Source organism: Xenopus laevis, chromosome 2L (assembly GCF_017654675.1).
Source record: "Xenopus laevis strain J_2021 chromosome 2L, Xenopus_laevis_v10.1, whole genome shotgun sequence".
Lineage (NCBI taxonomy): Eukaryota > Metazoa > Chordata > Amphibia > Anura > Pipidae > Xenopus > Xenopus laevis.
The window spans coordinates 45558738-45582896 of NC_054373.1; the positions used below are offsets into that span (position 1 = coordinate 45558738).

Below are 24159 nucleotides of genomic sequence, written 5' to 3' on the forward strand. Positions count from 1 at the left end.
ATGAACATCTTCAAATTAAAACAAGTCTCTATGTCGCCAAAAAGTACCACTTGATTTTACATCCAGGAAGTATCAAATTGTAATGTCATTTTAAATATCAAACCACTAGCTTTACAATGAACAAAATGTATGACCAGATCATGTAAAATTTACAACAAGTACCCTGGTTCCCCCCTACATTTCCACAAATGGCACATAAACTATACAGTGGGCTCATGTGTAGGGCATTATAACAACTCTATTTTATTTTATTAATGTTCCCTGGGCTTGTGTAGTGTAATGTATTTGCTGCAACATATACGTCCATTCTACTTTAACTTCCCACCCCATGCAAATAAGCCAACGCAAGCGAAACTTCACTTTGCTTGCCGAAGTAATGCTAGCCAGTATTTGTAACATTGCATGTTAGTGAATTAGCGTTGTCAAAGTGTTGCGATGTGAGCGAAGCAGACGCTAGCGCAAATTCGTCGCTTAGTGAACCTGCCCCATAGCTTTTATGATTGACTGGTTGTGTGACGCATATATTTAATGTTTATTGGTCTTTCAGATGGCTTTATAATGTAACTGTCTCTACAGGCATGGGACTTGTTTTCCAGAATGCTTGGGACCAGGGGTATTCCAGATAAGGGTTTTTTTTTCATAATTTGGATCACTATACTTTGTCTACTAAAAAATCATTAAATGTTAATTAGGATTAATTATATCTTAGTTAGGATCAAGTACACCGTTCTGTTTTATTACAGAAGAAAAAGGAAGTCATTTTAAAAAATGTTAATTATTTTAATATAGAGTCTATGAGAGATTATCTTCTTGTAATTTGGAGCTTTCTAGATAACTCTTTTCCAAAGAAAGGTTTTCTAAGGCAATAGAAGCATAAAGGAAAACACTGCAAAATGGCACAGTTATGGGACATTACGCTACACATTAAATTGTTTTGTATTAAAATCTTTATTAATCTTTTCAAATTAGTAAACAGCATTTTAGACATGTATATGTCTAATCATTGGTAGATGAATGATTTGAAAGTTTAAACATTGAATAAAGAGAGAGGGAGAAAAAAAAGAGAAAGAGAAAACGAAAAGAAAAAAGAAGGAAAACATTAACATTATATTTCATGCTCTTTTAAAGACTTTCCGAAATAATTAAGGTTAAATTGTTTATCTGTTGTAAAATGCCAAAAGCCTATTAATGCAGTGGCTCCTGGGAGGCGACTTCGACACACCGTTTGGTTCCTGAGTTATCCTTGAATACAATTTCTGTGTCATACCGAGTTGTGTTTTGAAAGGTATGTGTTGTTAAGTATCTAAGGGGCAAATTCACTAAGCGCCGAAGCGCCGAACGCTAGCGTTACTGCGCAAATTCACTAACGAACGCTGGCGTAGTTTCGCTAGTGTTACTTCGCACCCTTACGCCTGGCGAAGTTTCGCTAGCGACGTAACTACGCAAATTCACTAACGCGCGCAGTGTACTGAACGCTACCTTTTACACTAGACTTCCTTCGCCACCTCAGACCTGGCGAAGCGCAATAGAGTAGATAGGGATTGTTTCAAAAAAAGTCAAAAATTTTTGTAAGTCCCAAAAAACGCTGGCGTGTTTTCTACATTATGGGTGATAGGCTGAAAAAGATCGAAAAATTTTTTGGGGCTCCCCTCCTTCCCCCCTACATTTCCTGACTCATGGCAACTTACCTAGACAGTGGGCACATGTGTAGGGCAAAATAAAATTTTTATTTGCTAATTTGAAGGTTTTCTAGGCATTTGTAGTGCTGATATGTATTCCTCCATTGAAATTTGAATTTGGCGCCGTATGCAAATTAACCTTCGCTAGCGTAACTTCGCTTTACATAGCGAATCAACGCTAGCGCAACTTCGCAACCTTACGCTACCCCTGAGCGCAACTTCGAATTTTAGTGAATTTGCGAAACGCTGGCGAAACTACGCCTGGCGAAGTGTGGCGAAGTGCGGCAAAGTTACGCCTGGCGCAACTATGAATCTTGTTGAATTTAAGTGTTCATGGAAGGCTATTGACATATATGCTCCAAATGGAAAAAAAATTGTTGCTTTGTTTTTTTACTTTTTTGGTCATAGCTTCTAGCCAGTCCATATGAAGGATGTAATGTAGTTTTAATGAGCGTGATTGGAGGAGTTTCTATGGAAAGCCATTGGTGTAGTATGGCTTTGCGGGATGCTGCCGCCAATCATCCCACCAAGTTTTTGCACCTTATAGGAGGTTACTTCCTGCCAGAGAATCTGTATTTTGGGGCATAACCAAAATATGTGTAAAATGTTTGCCTTGGGAGCTTGACATTGAACACACTTATCCGAGGGGAGGGTTCCCATTTTGAAGCGTTTTTCAGGTGTCAGGTATAAGTTGTGAAGTAATTGTAATGCCATTTCTTGGTATCTGCTGGCCGGTAATAGCTTCATTATTTGTGTGTCGGATTTTAAAATGTCTGTTATGGATATTTGTGGAACGGTAGTTACCCATTTGAATAACGATGTATTTGTATTTTCTATTACTATTCTTAACTTATGATATGTTTGTGCAGTTGATTGTTTTGTAGTTTTATCCTTCCAAAGATTGTCTACCGGATTATCCGTTTGTGTTCCCTTTAAATTGTCGGTTAGTGTAGTATTTGTAAATGGAGGAAGATGGATGAAAGAAGGTTGTAAAGGGAAATTTTTCTTTCAGCTCTGTTGGGGTAAGTAATTCATGATTTCTTTTCATAAGGTCTCAGGTATTGTATAGCCAGTGTCGGACTGGCCCGGCGGGATACCGGGAAAAAACCCGGTGGGCCCCGACCCTCGTGGGCCCCCGCCGGGCCAGAACCTTTTTTTGGAAAAAATTTTTTTTATTTTCGGCGATGCGCAGCACCGAGTGGCGTTGTTGCGCATGCGCGCCGAACTGAGTTATTGCGCATGCGCGCCAAACGCCGTTGTTGCGCATGCACGTCAAACGCCGTTGTTGCGCATGCGCGCCGAACGGCTGGGCCAACAGGTTTTAGTAGGGGGGCGGGGGGCCCCTGGACAGCAGTCCCGGTGGGCCCCGGGCCCCCCAGTCCGACCCTGTGTATAGCCCATTGTCTTGCCAAGTTCTGAGGGTTGGGGTTGATAGTCCAGTGGGAACATTTTTGTTTCCCATCCAGGTTAAATATGGTGAGTATTGTAGAGGGAGTCACTGAAACAAAGTCGGCTCTCACACATGCTAGATTGAATGAAGGCAAAGGTACCTGGTGCGCTGAGGTAGAGGTTTGGCTGCCTCACATGACTAATTGCAAGCAAGATTGCCTTGTGTGTTTAATGCGGGCTGCATTCTTGCATGGCAATCTTGCTTGCAATTAGTCCTGTGTGCCTTTGGATTTCTTTTTATTGTAGAGGGAGGCCATGTTTATGTCTTAAAAGTTACCAGGTGTTGCGAGCAGGCCCGGATTTGCGGCAAGGCCGCATAGGCCCGGGCCTAGGGCGGCAAAGAAATAGGGGCAGCATGCCGCCCAGCCACCGTTCAACTGCACCAGCTGCGCCGGCGTTTTTTCGCCGGCGCGCTGGGAAGGCGGGCGCTAGGACCGTGCGGCCGCCTGGTCGGACCGTGCGGCCTAGGGGCGCGCAAAAGTTAAATCCGGCGCTGGTTGCGAGTGTCATAGAACAGTGGATTTTCCTTTACACATTACATTTATAGAATGTGTTAACATATAACATTTCATAGATACATTCATTTTGAATTTAATTATTGCAGATTGGGTATTGCATTAGAAAATAATACAAACCAGTTGGTTTTTCCACTCCACTTGATCAGTTTATAAAAAGACAATATACACCTTCATATATAAAATGCATTCTATTCCTTAATTTCATTATAAAGTGCTATTGAAACTTGAGTTTTATAATGAGTTTAATTCCCTCAGATGTTGCTTGTGTCTCAGGTTTTTAGAATAGAAGGAATTAAAGGGGTCATTCACCTTTAGTTAATGTTATAGAATGGCCACTTCAAAGCAACTTTTCAATTGGTCTACATTATTTATTCTTTATAGGTTTTTAATTATTTGCCTTCTTCTTGTGACTCTTTCCAGCTTTCAAATGGCCTCACTGACCTCATGTAAAAAAACAAATGCTCTGTAAGGTTACACATTTATTGTTATTGCTATTTTTTATTACTCATCTTTATATTCATATTCCAATCTCTTATTTAAATCAGTGCATAGTTGCTAGGGTTATTTGGACCCTAGCAACCAGATTGTTGAAATCTCAAAACTGGAGAGCTGCTGAATAAAAAGCTAAAACTCAAAAACCACAATTAATAAAAAAATAAATAAATAAATACATTTTTAATCTTTTTTTTTTTCAAATTTGGTCTGGTGAGTCTGGTCTAGGGGTAGGCAGAAGAGGTAGCTGCCCAGCGTCCCCCAATTGTTGCTCCCTGTGTAGCTGCCTCTTCTGTCTACCCCTAGTTCCGTCACTGGGCAAAACATAAGGAAAACAATAAACAGTAAATATTTTGTAACAGAGTCATGGAGGCAGATTCACTAATGGGCGATTTTTTGTTAGCGTTACTTCGGCAGTGTGAGCATTTCATAGCGAAGATGCGCTAGCGTTCGTTTGTGCCTAGCAAAAATCCGCCAGTGATCTTGCTCTTAGGTTAATTTGCACACGGCGAGTAATTTAAAGTTGTATGGAGGTCTTTATTATAAATGTTGGTGCAAATGCTTGAAGTTACCACTTTTTCTTACAAATGTCCAGGGAACCTTAATAAAGACAAGAGAATGTATATAATGCCCTACACATGATCCCACTGTAAAATGAATGTTATGAAATGTCTGGAGAAAACCGGTTACCCAAAAAAAGTTCAAGTCAAGACTTTTGCAGGCAATTCCGCTTCAAATAAGGAAAAGTTTTTTGGAACTTTAATGCATTTTCGGCTCACAGGATATGATATAAGAAGATTGAGGAAGATCTAGCTTCTTTTTAGCACTTTGTCTGGTCTGAGGTGGTGAAGTCAACTATGGTGAAAGAGGTGACGTTCAGGAAAAGTCACCTGGCGATAGAGTGCGAATGAACGCTACCAGCGGTCTCTTTCGCTAGCAAATTGGCACCTGTGGGAGTTAGTAAATAGGACATGTTGCTGCAGATAGTGACGTTAGCCACTTCGCCCTTTAGTGAATCTGCTCCATGGAATGAGGAATCTAAGATGCATTAAAATACATTTTTCCAGTCCCCCTCTTTGATCTGTGCTTTGTGTTCATTTACATGGCAATACATCATAGATCAAAGAGCTGACTGTCCACACTAAAAGGGTTTTAGAACCCTTATAGAAGTGATATAATACAGCATAATAAATCACAGTTAATAAACTGAATGTTACTTCAATATGAATGTGAATTTTTTTAATATAAATATTACAAATGTTCTTTCTTTCTTTCCTTCTTTCTTTCCTTCTTTCTTTCTTTCTTTCTTTCCTTCTTTCTTTCCTTCTTCCTCTCTCCATCTTCCTCCCTCCTTCCTTCCCTTCCTCCTTACCTTTCTTTCTTTCTTTCTTTCTTTCTTTCTTTCTTTCTTTCTTTCTTTCTTTCTTTCTTTCTTTCTTTCTTTCTTTCTTTCTTTCTTTCTTTCTTTCTTTCTTTCTCTTTTCTTTTTCTCCTGTAGTTGCATTCAGCTGTGAGAAAGATTCAAGTGCACAGACCGGGCTTTAACTATACATTTGCTCATATCTGCATGTTGAGCAATGACAAGACCTGCATAGTGGATGATATAGTGCATATCCTGGAGGAATTAAAGGCAGCTCGCTCACAAAACAGAACAAACTATATCATCACGTATCCCATCACAATGTTGAAGGATGGAAAAGAGGTGTATAATGGACACCAGCTGGGCGGTGTAACAGTTCACAGCAAAGATCGGGTGAAGTCTGCTGAGGCCATTCAGCTCACATATTACCTTCAGGCAATCAACTCCCTCAATGAAGTGGTGGCAGAGAAATGGGAATCTATTTTCTGTGAAATGGTGGAAAGCTTCCAAAAATTAAACAGGGAGGTCAAATTGTACACTTTCACTTCTTCAACTCTAGGACAGGATTTTCAAAAAACCAGCAGGGTTTCAGAGCGCTACCTGATCACAAGCCTTGCCTTAGTTGTCTCACTGGCTGTAATCTGTTGCTCCATGCAAGACTGTGTCCGAAGCAAACCTTGGCTTGGTCTCCTTGGATTGGTAACTATCAGTCTTTCAACACTTACTGCTGCTGGAATCGTCAATTTAACAGGTGGAAAATACAACTCTACTTTCCTGGGGATTCCATTTATCATGCTAGGTAATCAAATGCTTCTCTTTTTTCTTCTACCAACTTGTTCTAGGGCTGATTATCAATAATGAATGTCTTTTTTATGGGAATATCAATACAACAATTACTTTTTCCTATATTGCATAATTAGTACATAAAATATTGGTCCAAATCCTTTCTCCTCGCATGCGCTTTGAAATGGGGGGAAGGTTCAGGCAGGTGTTAGTGCTCAGCGCTGCTTCTGAGCAGTACAGAGTATTTATAACCAATATGTGCTCCAACCAGTCAGACACAGTGATCTGCTAAGATAAATGTGTACATGTCTTCACATTTTCCTGAATGTTAGGAGAAGAATAGAGTTGCTTAGGCTTTTGGCTCAGTATAATTAACTGCTACTGCTCCTTATCTCACAACCTTACAAAGGCTTCAGCTGGGGGAGGGGAGGTTTGTTTATGCAGAGGGATTCTCAAAGATTTATTGTGTTGTGTTATTCATCCATCTTAATTCACTGCTTATTGTTTATACATTGTTTATATATGTGTGTGTGTGTGTATGAGGGGGCTCCTCTAGGACATGTTGATCTACAACTCTCAGATGCCCCATGTACCAGCCTTTAGCTGATGTAAAGCTGTGGCTCAGACATCTCTGAAGAAAATACGGAAATATCTATATTTACATACTGACGAGCCGCTCAGTTAAAAATCTGGCACAAGGTACAGAGTACAGTTGAGTGTAAAACAGCCCTGTACTTAAAACCTGTCTGTTTCCTTTTCATTGCACTTGATGGATGTAGGCAAGACCCAGTGTATATGTCTATGAGACCAAATGCCATGTAGGACTTTAGCACCTGTAGAGTAAGAGTAAGTGATGACATTCCCTAGTCTGTGAATCTAAACTCAAGCCCTATGTGCCTTCCCCTATGAAAATTGTACTGCCAAAAACACAAGCATTGCTGAAATCAGAGGAATGGCAAAGACCAGCCTCTCTGGGCACAACACAATGGGCAAGGTACAAAGTCCAAAAAACATGGCGATTTGCATCCTGTTCACGTTTACTAAATTAACCCTCGGGACTTGGTGTTTTCCGGTTTCTGGTGCTTTCCAAAATTTGGATTTTCATACATTATGGGGGTTATTTATCAAAGGTCGACTTTGTGATGTTTTTTTCTCCCTCGAATGAACTCAAAACTCGAATGTTTGCTTATTTATAAAAAAAAAACCCCCAAATGTCCAAAAACTTGATTGAATGCATTTGAGGGAAAAACAACTAAAATACCTTTATCAAGTTATAGGTAGTGATGGGCGAATTTATTCACCATCTGCGAATTCGCTGCAAATTCCTGCAATTCGCCGCCGGCGAATAAATTCGCAAAACTGCTGTGAAAATTTGCTGTTTCGCTAATTTTTTGCCGTTTGCAAATTTCATGGGAAATTTGCACATTTTTCATCGAAGCGAAACGCCCCAAATCCGCCCATCACTAATTATAGGCTAAAAAACCTTGAATACCTCAAATTTATCAAATTTTCAAGTTTATACCACCGTAATAAAAACAAAAATCATAAAGGCAAAAATCATCTTCAAATGGTTAAAGTGACCTCTACCATTGACTTCTACATGACCTTGACAGGTTTTAGCTGGAGTATTTTCGGATTCTGGCTTTAGCAGCTTTGGGGCATAATAAATCTCAAAAAAGTGTTTTTCCCCTGAAACATTTGTTTTTTAGTGAAACTGCCCTAGAAAAAATTTACAATTTTAGAGAAAACACAAGTTGACCTTTAATAAATAACCCCCTAAGTCTACTAGAAAATCATGTAAACATTAAAAAAAACACAATAGGCTGGTTTTGCTTCCAATAAGAATTAATTATCTCTTAGTTTGGAACAGGTACAAGCTACTGTTATATTATTACAGAGAAAAAATGTAATTATTTGGATAAAATTTAGTCTACGGGAGATGGCCTTTCTGTAATTTAGAGCTTTCTGGATAATGGATTTCTGGATAACAGATCCTATACCTGTATGTGCTTCTATGCCCCTCTGGTACAGTATGTTTTTCTCACAATTTTTTGCTCTGGAAAGGAATGTTTTTTTATGTTCTTAGAATTGCTTTTCGTGCATTGCACATTGCTCCCAGTCTACCCACACTAGCACATTTTCTTACAAAGCTGAAAGACCCTGTTGTACTTTAGGATTGTTTACAACCCAGACATCTGCAGTGGCTAATCTAGCAAATTACAGTTTGTGTGAGACACAATTGATTTCTATTGAGATAAATGGAAGGTTAGAACAGAAAACAGCTTCATTTATAATTATTTTGTCAGCATAAACATATGCAAAGGAGGCGCATTATTGCAGTTAAGCGTGCCATGAAATCTATAAATCTTTAGATGTGATGTACAATGCAGATTTATAGCCAAGATACAGGTATGCAACCTTTTCCAGAATGCTTGGGACCTGAGGTTTTTGGATAACGTATCTTTCCGTAATTTGGATCTTCATTCTTCATACCTTAAAGGAGAAGGAAACCTACTAAAACAGTTTATTGCCAATAGATTAGCCACAATAATGCAAGCTATAATACTATATTTATTCTGTAGAATGCTTTACCATATTTGAGTAAACAGCTCTAGAAGCTCTCTCTGTTTGTATAGGATAGCAGCTGCCATATTGGCTTGGTGTGACATCACTTCCTGCCTGAGTCTCTCCCTGCTCCCTCATAGCTCTGGGCTCAGATTACAGCAGGGAGGGAGAGAGGAGCAAACTGAGCATGCTCAAGGCCGTGCCCTGGAGGTTTATGCTGAAAACAGGAAGTCTGATACAGAAGCCCATGAGTACAAAATAGAAGGAAAGAAATGCTGTGTTTCTTTTGACAGAGGACTCAGAGCAGCATTACTTTGAGGGTTTACTGGTGTATTTATATAGACCTTTCTGATAAAGATTACTTAGTTTTAGCCTTTCCTTCTCCTTTAAGTCTACTAGCAATATCATTTAAACATTAAATAAATCCTACAAGCTTGTTTTGCCTCCAATAAGCAGTAATTATATCTTAGTTTGGGTCAAGTACAAGGTACTGTTTTATTATTACAGAGAAAAGGGAATTATTTTCTGCAATTTGAATTATTTTCTTTAAATGGAGTCTATGGGAGATAGCCTTCCTGTAATTGGAAGCCTTCTGGATAATGGATTTCTGGATAACAGGCCCCATACCTGTAAAACAATGTACTGTGTATTGATTCATTGCTTAATCTGCACTGCAGCCGTTTATTTGCTTGCTGTTCAGCCTCAAAAGGGAAAAATCTGTATAATGTGCCACCTATTAATGGTGAGACATTTTCTTGTCGGATAAAATGTAACCAAATTTGGCCCCTGGCATTCTCCATATCCATAGCGTTATCAAACCACCAACTGTAGTGCTGGATATGACTTGTGCTATTCTCACCTTTACAGTTTCTGACTTGCTTATCAAATAGAAAGTGATTGCTCATTTAATTGGATCCATTTGCTGCAAGATATTATATATATATATATATATATATATATATATATATATATATAGGCGAGACTGCACACAATGCACACAGTAAAGCAAGCTAATGGCATTTTCTAAAGGAGAAAAAACAAGTTTTGATCAAAGATTGAGCAGAGATTTACTGAATGCTTTCCAAACAACCAAGAACTTAATTACCATTATCTCAGGGCCAAAAGACTGTAAAAATGTGCCCTTTGAAGTTAATCCATGGTTTTCTTGCTCCCCAACACCTTGCACCTCCCAGGGTTGCTGAGCTTCTGGTAATGACTCTCAAACCCAACGTTCCAGTGGTTGGCTCCCTGTATATCTGGCATTACAAAGGAAGGCACACTGCGTACAGAGTGAGGTGGAATTATTTTTGTTCCATTATAGGAGAACCTGCTTAGTATTGTGGAAATTCCCTTCATACATGTACAGCAATGATGTACCGTCACCAGTCAAATTGATTCTGCTTAAAGGGGTGATTCCCCTCCCAAACACTTTTTTCAGTTCAATTGTTTTCAGATTGTTCCCCATAAATAAAGACTTTATTCAATTACTTTTCATATTTTTTTTTTCATATAGTTTTTTCCCCACAATGCATCATTTCACCCAGAATTTTGGCATCAATGTGGGCACAAACTGGGCTTTTTCTTGATGCAATTAGTCTGTGTCTATTGCAATTGCATTCAGCACAATGAATGCAACTGCGGGTGCACAAATTTGGTGCAGTTGCATTGAATATTTTCAAAGTCTGCCGGGTGCCATTTATCATTGTTCACTGGCATAATTTCCGTGCACGTAACATCTGTGCTCGATTCTTTAGGTGCAATTGCCTGGGTGTAAAGGGAACCTTGGAGCTATCGTTTGGTCAGGAGGTGGCAGCAGCTCCAGGGTTTCCCTCTAGCAATGGGCACAGAAACACTCCATTTGCAATGGTGGGTAGGAAAAACTGAACAACACAGAGAGCAACTACTCAGGGTCGGACTGGGGGGCCAGGGGCCCACTGGGACTGCTGTCTAGCCCAGCGGTGATTCCGGTGAAGAAGCCGCCTGAGGCAGCTCCTCAAAATGCCGCCCCCCTCGCAGGCTTACCCATCTGCAGGGGAGGTATAAGAGGCAGGAACAACTGCGATCTCCCGCACTAGTAAAGCCTCAGGAACAACTGCGATCTCCCGCACTAGTAGCGCCTCAGGCTGCCTCATTGGCCGAGCGCCCCTGGTCCAGGCCCCCCTACTCCGACGTGCCTCTTGGCGCTGACGACGGGGTCGGGCCCACCAGGTTTTTTTCCTGGTGTCTCGCTGGGCCAGTTCAACACTGCAACTACTGTATATGAAAGTGCAAGCAGCGCATTTGACACAAGTACCTTTTAAGTGTTTTTAGGTGCAATTTACTGCACTTGCAAATGTAAACAAGCCTTTTAATACACATATTATAATCTAGCTTCATTCCTTCTTCATCTTATATTTTAAATGAGCAATATTTTTTAATCTTTATTTCTAATCCTGGCAGTAAGCACATCATAATTCATTTATCCCTGCCTTTCTTCGATATTATAATTTATAGTACATTTACCAAACACCATGTTCTTCCCTAGTATACAATTTTTACTGAAAAAGGAACATATTGCCTTCACATCCGCACAGAATTGCCTCGCTAGCAACCAATTAGGTTACATGTTAGCTTCCAGCTTCTCATTTCAGTCTTCTGCCTTTTCTAAATCTTCTCAAATCCCACTTCCCATTTCCCACTGTGTATTTAAATCATTTAAACTTCTATGAAAACTCATTTTCTCCTGAAGGAATCTTTAAAGAGCTTGCATGACAGGTGCAGCACAGACACTGTGCAGCGATGTTGTATTAATATTCTTCTCCTCTAGCAAATACCTGTCATTGTATTGGGACTGATTATCTACAGACTCTATTTTCAAATTAGGCTTTTGCAGTGTTACAGGTTTCAATATAATATGGTATATAGGTTTAATTGGAGTGATGTATGGAGGCATTGTATTACAGACATGTCCAACACAAGGACCTTTTTGATGTTGTTAAACTAATAGAATATGTAGTAGAAACAAACACACACTTGTCATTAAAGAAACCTTAACCTTAACTAGTCTTTATTGTTAGTGCAAATACCATTTTCTATGCATACTTAAGCACCTGCGGACCCCGAAAACTGAAAATTCGGGTTCTATTGTAACTGTTAAGTGCTTCTACGTGCAACAATGCATCTTATATCTTATGCATATCTTATACTGTATGTATCTTTATATGATAAAAACAGTGATTATAATTCACTGAATAAAATCATATAAAAAAGTCCTGCTTCCATGCACCAATTTATTTGCTCTTTCTGCCCATCCTGATGCTTGCCCTGTTCATGCCTCTCCTTTAGTTGCCTGATCGTCTTGCCACAGTAGAGTAGTCCACAGGGACATTTAGGGGGGTATTTCTTGAAATTCTAATTTTTCTCATTATTTTAAAATTTGACCTAACTCCCAACCATGATTTGGCCTAATTTACAAAAAAAATCCAAAGGAAAATGGTATGTGCAGGAAAAGACAATTAAAATTGTACAGCCCAAAACCCTTGAAAATCATGAAGGCAAAAACATCTTCCAGTTGTAAAAGGGAAATCTGCCATTGACTTTTACATGGCTTTGGACCTTAAATAAATCTCGAGAAATTCAAGGTTGGAGGCTTAATAAATAGGCCCCTTAATTATATAAACTGCCGTAGATGTTTCACAGGTCATTGATCTGAACATTTACTACTTACCATTTGGAAAAGCAAGACCTGTAGTACAGGTGTAGGACCTGATATCCAAGCCTACTAGACACTCATAGGCCCTATAGGCTGGTTTTGCTTCCAATAAGAATTAATTATATCTTAATTGGGATCAAGTACAAGCTACTGTTTTATTATTACAGAATTAATGGCAGTAATTACAAAATGCATGCACTGGTTGAATTGTTAACTAACAGTTCTTTAGATCCAACACTTTTTTATATTAAATGTACATATAGAATCCATTCCACAGACTTTTTTCTCTGACCAGCAACTTATTAGCCTATAAAAGGTGTCGATATAAAGGCTGAGAGTGAGAAATCTAGTGAGGGTTCAGCCAGATAATAATGCAGATATTAATCAGGTTGCCTTGAAAATTTGGCCAGACACATAATCACTAGTGTTTATTTAACAGTATTTTGAGTAGATACCAAAGTGTGACAAAAAGTGACATGCTTTAGTAACCCATGTATGAATCTGTTTTCCTGTTTGCAGAATAATCATATTCTCTGCAGAAAAATAAATGTTTGAAGACCTCCGGTGTATCACAGGGAGGTAAAAAACAATATTAATCAATGGCTTTTTTGGCCTCCAGGCTGCTCAATGGTATGCATTTCCTTTGTTGTAAAAGAGCATTAATAAATGAGATAACTGTAAGGGGCCAATTCATTAACTTTGAGTGAAGGAATAGAAGAAAAAATACTTCAAATTTCGAAGTGTTTTTTGGCTACTTCGACCCTCGAATGGGCTACTTCGACCTTCGACTACGACTTTGACTTCGACTCGAAGGATTCTAACTAAAAATCGTTAGACTATTTGACCATTCTATAGTCGAAGTACTGTCTCTTTAAGAAAAAACTTTGACCCCTAGTTCGCCACCTAAAAGCTACCGAACCCAATGTTAGCCTATGGGGAAGGTCCCCATAGGCTTGGCTAAGTTTTTTTGCTCGAAGGATAATCCTTCGATCGTTGGATTAAAATCCTTCGAGTCGTTTCGATTCGAAGGATTTAATCGTTCGATCGAACGATTATTCCTTCGATCATGCGATCGAAGTATTTGCGCAAAATCCTTCGACTTCGATATTCAAAGTCAAAGGATTTTCATTCCCAGTCGAATATCGAGGGTTAATTAACCCTCTATATTCGACCCTTGATGAATTTGCCCCTAAATGTCATTAATAAATATAGAGATATGTACATATTTTGTTTGCATATGAATGTATATGTATTACAGGTATGGGAAACCGTTATCCAGAAAACTCCAAATTATAAGAAAGCCATCTCACCTAGACACTATAATAATCAAATAATTACATTTTTAAATATTTTTGCTTTTTTCCCCCTGTAATAATAAAGCAGTACCTTGTACTTGATCCAAACAAAGATATAATTAATCTTTAGTGGAGGCAAAACAATTGTATTGTGTTCATTTAGTAATTAAATTATTTTCTATTAGACTTAAGATATACAGACCCAAATTCCCTTATTTGGAAAACCTCAGGTTCCGAGCATTCTGGATAACAGGTCCCATGCCCATATTTCTATTTTACTGTGGCACCATAAACACTGGAGGCTTGGGAAATTTTAATTGCAAATTAAATCAAACATTCTAACATTTTTCATAACAACCCTGGAGACATTGATTTATGAGAATCAATGCAAGAAATTTAATTTTACTTCAGTGATTCTTGCAGCTCCAATGGAAATAAATACAAACAATGTGGTCTTAAACTTCGTCTCATAGAAACCAGAAACTATCTCAAAATAATCAACTAAAAAATTCGGTATCATTTCTGAAATTATCAAGTTTCTCTTCACTGTCTCCAGCAACTTGTCTCTCTTCATGCAGCTTTGTGTCAGAGTCAGTTATTTTGAAAGACAGTTAGCTCTAATACATTGTCTAGGCAAAGGAAGCACTGACCAATAATGTAATATAGCTGCCAATCAAAATCCTCCTCCAACTCCTGCTTGCTGAGTGACAAATTACTGAGAGGGGAATACTGGAAAGTAACTTGATTATTATTCCCTTAATTCAGAACCAATTCTAGCTTGAGACCACTTGAGACCAGAATCCATCCAAGTCAAGGAAGGCTAACGGAGAAATCAGCATAAACAGAATTTTATTCACTTTCAGTAGTGCGCATTGATCAGTTATCTAGAGTTACTAAATGTTATTCATTCATTTGAAGATTACTGTAAAGCATGTAAGTGAAAAAAAAGTAACACAAATTGTACTTGTTTAGGCAGTGAATAAGCAGCTATATGGGGGGGTTTGTGGATGCACACCTAAGGCCAATTTCAAAAAGTATAATTTCAAAAAGTATAAAGCCCTGTCTAAGTAATTCAAGTAAATATGCCAGTGCATGTAATTTTGAATCAGGGTTTTTTTGTTACAAAGTTATGATCATAATATTGATAAGCCACCATACCACGTCAAGGTAAAACCCCACAGATGCTATAGATGCTAGCGGCATGGGAGGATCTAGCCGTGAAAAAACCAACGTCCCATTAGACACTTCTCTATGTACACACACTTATTGTGTCCTTCATTTATTTCTCTTTTACACCCTTTCATTCTATGCTTACTTTCATACATACTCCCAAATACACATACACTTTTCCTTACCACTACCATACACACCTTCACATTTCACTTACACATGTATACACACTATTGTGCAACTGCACATATCACTCTACTTTGTCTTTAATTACAACACCTGACTTCTACTTTTCTAAAATGGGCGTTGGTTAAGGCAGTCTCTCCCACTTAAAAGCCGCTTAGCAGTTGGCGGGGGAAGATTTAGCACAGAGTTTGAAACCAAAGCACAGGAGATGTTTACATAAAGAATTGTTACTACAGAGAGGTAATGTTCCTTTTTTACTATGACTAAAGATAAATAAGTTAGGGACCACCATGTGGGGTTTTACCTTGACGTGGTATGGTGGCTTATCAATATTATGATCATAACTTTGTAACAAAAAAACCCTGTTTCAAAATTACATGCACTTGCATATTTACTTGAATCATTTAGACAGGGCTTTAAACTTTTTGAAATTGGCCTTAGGTGTGCATCCACAATCTCCCCTAGTGAATAAGCAGCTACACATGCTAGAAGAAGGACTTTTAGGTAATCGTCTTAGTGGGCAAAGTCGATTTCATGAATTTTGACTTCGCATGTTTGGGCTAATAAAAATCATAGTGGGCAAAGTGTCAAATCACCCTGTGTGAAATTGTCCTTAAAGGAACACATAACAATAAGCTTGTCTTTCCAATTTCCAGCTGAAGGGAATTATTATGCAAGCGCCTGATGAGTGAGACCCAATTACCTTTAAGGTCTCTACTAAAGGACAAAGCATGGCTACGAAAAAATGTGTTAGTCAACAGTATCCAAAATACCAAGTTTGCCATTGCTCTGAGAATTGCTTTTCCATTCAGCACATTTCTAAAATCATCTCTACAGACAGAAAAGACATTGCACAAATTGGCAAAAACTTCTGGGAAAAATCCTGACTGCATCAGGCACAAACATACAGCAGAGCTGATTTCATGTCCCAAGAGAGTTATTTGCTGGCTTCTATCATTTCTTTAGTCTGTAAGGTAAAGTTCTTGGGTGACAGCAGCACTGTCTCATATACCAAAAAAACTGAGATTTTAATTCCAAAAAATAGTTTGCTGTGCATCAAAGCAAAATGACAGTGGGGTGGTTTTTTATATATATATATATATATATATATATATATATATATATATATATATATATATATATATATATATATATATATATATATATATATATATATATATATATATACATATATATATATATATATATATTTTTTTTTTTTTGTAATATTGGTTGAACAAAACAAATGTAGTCTTTGTTGTATTTATATTTTGAAAATGCTTCTGTAGGGACATATAGACTACATACATTATTATACAGTATATTTAACAAGCATACATTCCTTTTATCTATATTCTCTTACAGCCTTATGTCTTAGTCGCTCTTTATAAACTCTAAAGCTTCTATGCTGTGTGTGGTTACATATGAGCACAAATCTGAATGTATATAAAAACATAAGTAAAAGTCTAAAGCATATCGAAGCAGGTGACTAATGAGTGCAGTGTATTAAAGAGAAAATGTTGTGGAAATTCAGGAACAGGAGATCACTTGAGGTGAAAGATAGTGATGGGCGCAAATTTTTCGCATTTTGCCGCCAGTGAATAAATTCGCAAAACTGGGGTTGAAAATTCTGGAGTGTCAAGAAAATTTTGGCGCACGGTAGAATAGTCGCATGCATAAAAATTGTTGCATGTCAAAATTATTCGGACGCCCATTGACTTCAATGCATTTGGACAAAAAAGGCACTTGTATAAAAATAATTTTGATGCCCACTGACTTCAATGCGCTCTGCAAATTTTTCACCGTTCACAAATTTCGCGGTTAATTTGCAAATCACTAGTAAATGACAATGTTTATTTGACACAAGTTATGAACTCAGAAAGAGTCCAAAAACAAAGAAATCATAGAGTTGTAAAAGGGGAGTTACAAGTGGGAGAGCATAAAGATATCACTCCACAGCACAGGAAAATAGAACTGCTCTTACAGCCAAACAGGTGGCTCTGCCTCAACACAAGGGTACTATTGACCAAGGCTAGTTTGAGAATTGGATCCATCCAAGTCAGTGGAGTTCTTAGGGGAATCTGCATACACAGAATTGTTTTCTCTCTCAGAAAATAGAATTTGAATGCAGACTGACTTTGCTACAAATTTGCAAATTTTGACGCCCGAGTCAATTCTGATGCGCCGTCAATTTAGACGACCTGTGTTAAAGTTAATGGGTGTCCGAATAATGTTGACGCATGACGGTTTTGACGCAAGCGACTTTTCCAACGCACGTCCAAAATTTGTTGACGACTGCCAATTTTAGCAGCAGTTTTGCGAAACGCGGAAATTCACTGTGAATTTATTTGCCCATCACTATTTGCTATTAGTTTCAACCGTGTGCTTGACTTTAAAATGAGGGGGCTTGCATTGTTTGCAGATTAAGATACAGGGAATATAATATAGCAGGGCCAATAATTGTTGGGGGCTGAGAATCAAAAATGTGATAATGTTCATTATTAGAGCAAATCTTTGCATAGTATGGATTTGCAGAGAAATTTGCATTTTCATGAAAAAAAAATTTGGGGAATTTGGGGTACAATTTTAGCATGCATTTGGAATCATCAAGGACATTTTTTTTTTTGCACAGGAAAAAAACTGTAGAACCCCTGTAACAATAGCTTACCCTGGTGGTCTAGTCCTCTCTCCAAAATCGCCGGTTCCTCTATGGCAAGCGTGGCTGCTCACTTCTGGGTTCTGGGCACGTGACGTCATCTTGCATGGCGGAGAAATTCAAACATATTTAAAGGGTCTAACCTGTTTAGTTCCTGGGTGCTTATTCTACTTGAATACTATTGTGTATCTTGGTTTTGACCCTTGCCTGCCTGCCTGCCTGCCTGACTATTCCAAACTCTCTAATCCAGATCCTTGTCTGTCTGACCTTGCTTGAACTTTGCATGTACCGACCCAGCCTGTCTGACCATGCTATTCCATTTGATCCTCCTGAGTTGAGATACCTTCAGTCCTAAATCCTTGATAATGCAATTGCAATTGTTGAATTTTTGTGTGGTTTTGCAAACTTTTTGGTGAAGGCCAATAATTTGGTGGCCCCAGGGGTGCTTCGCCAATGAGGCAAGTTGAGGCTGTCGCCTCAGGCGGCAGTGCCCCACTAGGTACCAGGGGCAGCAAAAATTCTGCTCCTGGTACTTTAAGAGCGAATTTCCGGGGGAGGGGGGGGCAGCATCAACTGCTGCTGCCTCAGGCAGCCGAGGGGCCAGGATCGCCCCTGGGTGGCCCACTCGTTTTACTGGAAGATGGCTAGAATAGTCTAGTTCATTTTATACCAGTAGGAAGTTCATATTTATAAAATGTGATGATATAGAGCACAAATCAGAGCTACACACAATAATTCATATACGAAACAGTAAAAAGAAGCCGAGGAGTGTGGCAATAATCAAAATGTGCGCAGAACCAAAATAAAATCAGGAGTCTGTTTTATTGGCTAATGGTGTGCTAACAAATACTAGAATTCTTACTAAATTGGTAAACTGGTACAGGTATGGGACCTGTTTTACAGAAAATGGATAAAATAGAGTCTATGGGAGACGGCCTTTCCGTAATTTGCAGCTTTCGGGATAACTGATTTCATAACTGTATTGATAATGGATGGAAAGCCATTGCTCTGACTGCCCTTTCTGCATATGTGCTGTGCACAAAAACGCAGGTAAACATGGGCCAAAATGCAATAGCGTCTGTTTTCTTGCAGCTGGAATCAGTGTTCCCATTGTGCCTATTAGTGTGACTTACTGTAGATGCAAATGTCCCCTGTAATTTACACATGCCATTCACCTGCCATGAAGCCCAGGGCTGATACACACTCATGTCCTTGTGCCCACCAAATGTACTTAGTTGGAGGGAATGTAACCTCTGCCCATGCCTTGCCTTTGTCATTTCTGTTGTGTGCAATTATTCCACCAGAAGACACTACATCAAGGGGGAAAAAACATGACAGATTGTGCTGATATTTTGTGCTTTGCACGTAGACTCTGTTATTAAATCAGGCTGAATGATTGTTGAGATATGACAGGTATTTTGCTTTCATGCTCCTCTCTATGGCATTGTATTTTTAATGAAGTCAGAGCTGATTTCTTTCAGTGGTAACCATGCTAACCATGCTCAAGTGCTTTCCTTAGGCTAACTGGTCTCTTATGTAATTCCTAGGTATTCTCACAATTAATTTCAGTGTATTGGCATATCCTGCACATAAATCCAACACTTGGGCCCTTCCTTCCTTACTTTATTTTGCTCTACATCTCCATAGCACATATTTTTTGCCAAAATACCCTTTAAATTCTCAGAATTTCAGAATCTGAACAGTGCACAGTGAATGCAATACTTTTCAGCATGTACATATGATTGGGGTATTCATGTCAACTGTACTGTTTATGTGCACCATGGATTATGAGTTAAACCTTTAGATTTCACTGTTTATCAGATTACAAAGCATTTTAACATACAGTATTAACCTAGATATAACTTGCTGTGAGATGGAGATCTATATGCTATTCTAGAATTAAGCATGGTATTGGGACACAAGGCTGAGATTTATTTTGTACTGCACTAAATCGCATTTCTCTTAAAAGGAAAACTATACCCCCAGAACGACGTTGGTCTCTATAAAAAGATATTGCATAAAACAGCTCATATGTAAAATCCTGCTTCATGTAAATAAACCATTTTCATAATACTATACTATTTTAGTAGTGTGTGCCATTGGGTAATCCTAAATAGAAAACTGCCATTTTAAAAAATAAGGGGATCCCCTGGGATCCTACAATTCATGGTGCACACAAACAAACTATACATGTTAGGTCACATGAGCCAATTAACAGACAGAGTTCTGTCTTTTGCTTCCACACTTCTTCCTGTTACAGTTAGTGTTGTAGTATTTCTGGTCAGGTGATCTCTGAGGCAGCACAGAGACCATCACGAAATGGTGGTTCAAGGCAAGAGGAGTAAAGGAACAATATTTACTTAAATATATATACCAGTTTGATAAGATTCTTTAATATGCCACCTAATGTCATATAAACTATTTGTTGCTTAAATATTAATTTTGGAGGTATAGTTTTCCTTTAATAAAGGTTCCTTCTGCCATGTAGTGGTGTTTAGGTTCTCTTTATTCTAAGGTACTCAATTTAAATCAGTTCTCCATAAAATGATTTAAATACATTTATACAAGTATGAATACAACACAACTAGTGATGGGCGAATCTGGACGCAAAATTTGTGAACAAACTGAAGTCAATGGGCGTCAAATCTTTTACGCGCAACAATTTTTTATGTGCATAACAATTTTTCTCGCTCCAAATCCATAAAAGTTAATGGGTGTTTTTTGTCCTAATGGATTTAAGTCAATGGGCTTTTTTTTCCTTATGGCGACTTTTTTGTCCTAATGCATTAAAGTCAATTGGTGCTTTTTTGACGCAGTTTTGCAAAAAAATTTGCACATGGCGGAATGCATCATTTATCCGTGAATCCATGCCGGGTGAAAAAATGTGCTCATCATTAAACACAAACTTTTCAATCATTAATAAGGGTTAGAGTTTAATGGACTTTGGTACCCTATCATATTCTTGACCATTAGGAGGCACAAAGAAGGAGAACCAGAGAATGTAAGGTGCTATTGACCCCCTGTACTTAATGCCTGTTTAGTGTGGGTGCCCTTAAGCCTTCAGTGCAAAACCCCTCCCCCCCTCCCCTATGTTGCCCCACCTCCTTCCTCCCCCCTGGCCTACCTGTCCCCCTGGGCAAATGCCCCTAACTTGTTACTCACCCCTCTGCGCAGGTCCTGTCCACGGAGTTCACAGTCGCCATCCTCTCCCACGCGTGTCTTCTTCCTGCTTTGACAGGCGTCTTCTGGCGCATGCGCAGTAGGAACAGTTACCGGTACGGAGCTACTGCGCATGCGCCGAATGTCACAAAGTTTTACCCGCAGAGGGGTGAGTAACAAGTTAGGGGCATTTGCCCAGGGGGACAGGTAGGCCAGGGGGAGGAGGGGCAACACGGGGGGAGGGGTTTTGCGCCCAGGGGGTTTCCTTCTCCTTTAATGTGTTCTGACTGTTTCAGGATCCACTGCTCAGTTACTTTGCACTTCCAGGCTTTACACTACACTACAGAGGTTACAGGGACAAAAGTGTGAAACCTCAGATGTTTTTTTTCTTGGATAAGGTGTCATTGGGTATTTATTATTTAGATCTGCATTTGTCACTCCAGGTTGCAGTAAAGAATTGAACAAAATCATGCTATCTCTGGTTATGCTGTTGCCACTGTATCATTATTCGGCCTGTGCATTATTAAGATTTTTTTTTACACTGATTGATTGATAATGTCTTTGACTAAATATATGTATGGTAAATAGTAAAGTATGTGTGCATGGTGAGTGATTAGGATTATTTTTCTTCTTTACGGCATAAAAACATAAATAACCCCTTCAAGTCTGCCTTTCCAGGAAGTTTGCTCATGCATGGTGAATGCTGCAGCTAGGACATTATGACAATTGGGAATACAGAAGCTAGCTTTGTTGTCAGTGCACATTTTCTTGCAAATTTTCACCTGTCATAATATGAATAACACACAGCTAAAGCTACCAGCATTTGCACTTGAATGGTAGGCAAATGGGGAAGGCAAGTTTAACACAGTACAAAACATGTGGTTGAGCTCATGAGCTTGGAGAACACTGCTCGGTTTTGAAGTAGTTAAAACTGTACAGATGTTTCTTGCGGCAGAGATTTTTATTTAAGGCAATAAGAGAAAAATTAATTCACATTTTAATATTCGCTGAGATTTCTCAGCACAAAAACAAATCTATGCCATTAGCATTTTTACCCATATTATTCCCAAATAATTTTCAGGAAACCAAAATGCATCAAGAAACAAGGCAGGTACACTGATTTTCGGGTGCACACATAGATGCGGGTGATGGGTCAGGTTGAAGGTCTTATCTAAATTTCTTCTTTTGATATATAAGCTATATTTTACTCATTTAAACATGTTTCTGCTTTTTTCTGCCCCCACTCACTTCTGTTGATGTCACTTCCAGTTTGCAGCTATAGCACTTCTTGTTTAATGGTGGTCAGTGTGTTGCGGATCAGTTTACAGATAAGACAGTTGTGGGTCAGGTAGAGGTTCCAAGCGGATAATATTAAAGGTTGCATGTCCCAGTTGCGGGTTATCGGTGTCGGGGTCAGGTTTAGGTTTCAAAAATTGGTTTTGCACAGGACTCTACTGAGAAATTCTAATAATGCAAATGGCCTTTTTTTCCCTGTGGAAAAAAAGTCATTTTTCCCAGTAAACCAAAAACTTGGATAAATGATGCCATTGGTGTTTTTTCTTGCATCATTTACAGTGCAAACAGTTTTGAGCTCACAATGTATGTTACTTGTAAAAAGGGAGTTACCAGTGGGAGAGCATAGAGATATTGCTCCACAGCACAGAAAAACACAGAACTGCTCTTACAACCAAGCAGGTGGCTCTGCCCTCAAGGCCAGGGTACTAGTGACCAAGACTATCTTGAGAATATAATCCATCCAAGTCAGTGTGACCCAGGGGGAATCTGCATACACAGAATGTTATTCTCCTTCAGCTCAAATGGAGGATGCTTTTGCAACAGAAAGATCTCTTCATGTAAATGTATTCCAGTGTATTTGAATTATAGTATTTCCAGTAGGAGAACCATTGCTTGTAATTCTGTAGGCATCAGTATTGACAATAACATATTACAAGCTCAAGGGGAATGGTTGATGTCAAGGATGGTTTTGGTGAGCACACACTTACTTTCTGCATAGGGTAGGAGAAAGGGTCCCATGAAAAAGCTCCACTTACAAGACAAGGGAAATTGGGTGGTGGGATTAAAAAGTATAACAACCCCCCCTCAAACCTATTTCAGTATGGGCTTGGATAGTGGCATAGCTAGATGTTACTGGGCCCCATAGCAAATTCATTTTAGGGCCCCCCAGTTTATCCAGAGGTTGTCCTGTTTTACTAATTTATATTGAAATTGCTCATTAACTTGTGTTTCTTGGGGCCCCCTGCAGCTGCAGATTCTGCTTCTTCAGTAGTTATGCCACTGGGCTTGGAAAAGTGGTCAGTCTAGGCACAACATTTAATAGAAACAAAAAAAGTTTTACTAAAAATAGAAAAGGGACTTTTCTAGCAGCAGTTCTCAAAGCTTCTGCAGCACAGTGAAATGTCACATTCTGTATTCCTGAAAATAAAACTGCCAGGCTAATTTTGATAAAATAATGACATTTGGCCATATTCCTTGGACTGCTTGAGGCACTTGCTAGTTATTGAGGCAGTAGGTTGCCAACATTATGTGGATTTGTATTATTTATGAGAGCATTCTAACATAATCATTTCACAAAGAAAGCAGACAGCTTTATTAGAAAGATTTTGACTGGCTTGGCTTTGTAAAGTTTTTCATTTTGCTTTCCATCATACTGTACTTCGCAGAAAATTCAAAGAAAGTGAGAACATAGCTGAAGGGGAAATAGTTTGCTTGCTTTTAAAAGCTTCAGAACTTTATGAAAGAAGGCAGCATTTGAACAACAGGACAATAAATAATGGGCATAACCACTAAAGCTCATAAGGTTTAATACAAGAACAGGAAAGTGAAAGGGGAAAGGATATAAATTTTGGCTGTGCTTTTCCTTTACAACTTGATTTACACAAAGGTAATACTTAGGAACAAAACGAGGAAGGAGAGCAAATAGAAAAACAACTGATGCAGCAGATTTCCTGGAGCCCACGGAGTGTCAAAAGTACTAATCATAGGGATTTATTATCCATACAGAATTGAAGTTCTTAGGGTAAGACAGTTAAGGATCTAAGTCAATAATTCTTTACTACTCTGTAGGCTCCTCCAGTATCTTGTTCCGGCACAAATAATGGGGATACCGTAGGTTCATAAGGCAATCTTTCTTCGTTG

The 24159-nt window shown here is 38.8% G+C and overlaps 1 protein-coding gene across 2 annotated transcripts in view; it reads left to right on the forward strand.

Moving 5' to 3' along the window:
• The window catches only part of ptchd1.L (patched domain containing 1 L homeolog), an 85564-nt gene that overhangs the window by 35115 nt on the left and 26290 nt on the right, over positions 1–24159 (forward strand). For both annotated transcript variants that reach the window (XM_018246266.2, XM_041581813.1), the window contains exon 2: positions 5637–6297. In XM_018246266.2, coding sequence (XP_018101755.1) covers positions 5637–6297 — 661 coding nt within the window. The remainder of the gene's footprint in view (positions 1–5636; positions 6298–24159) is intronic.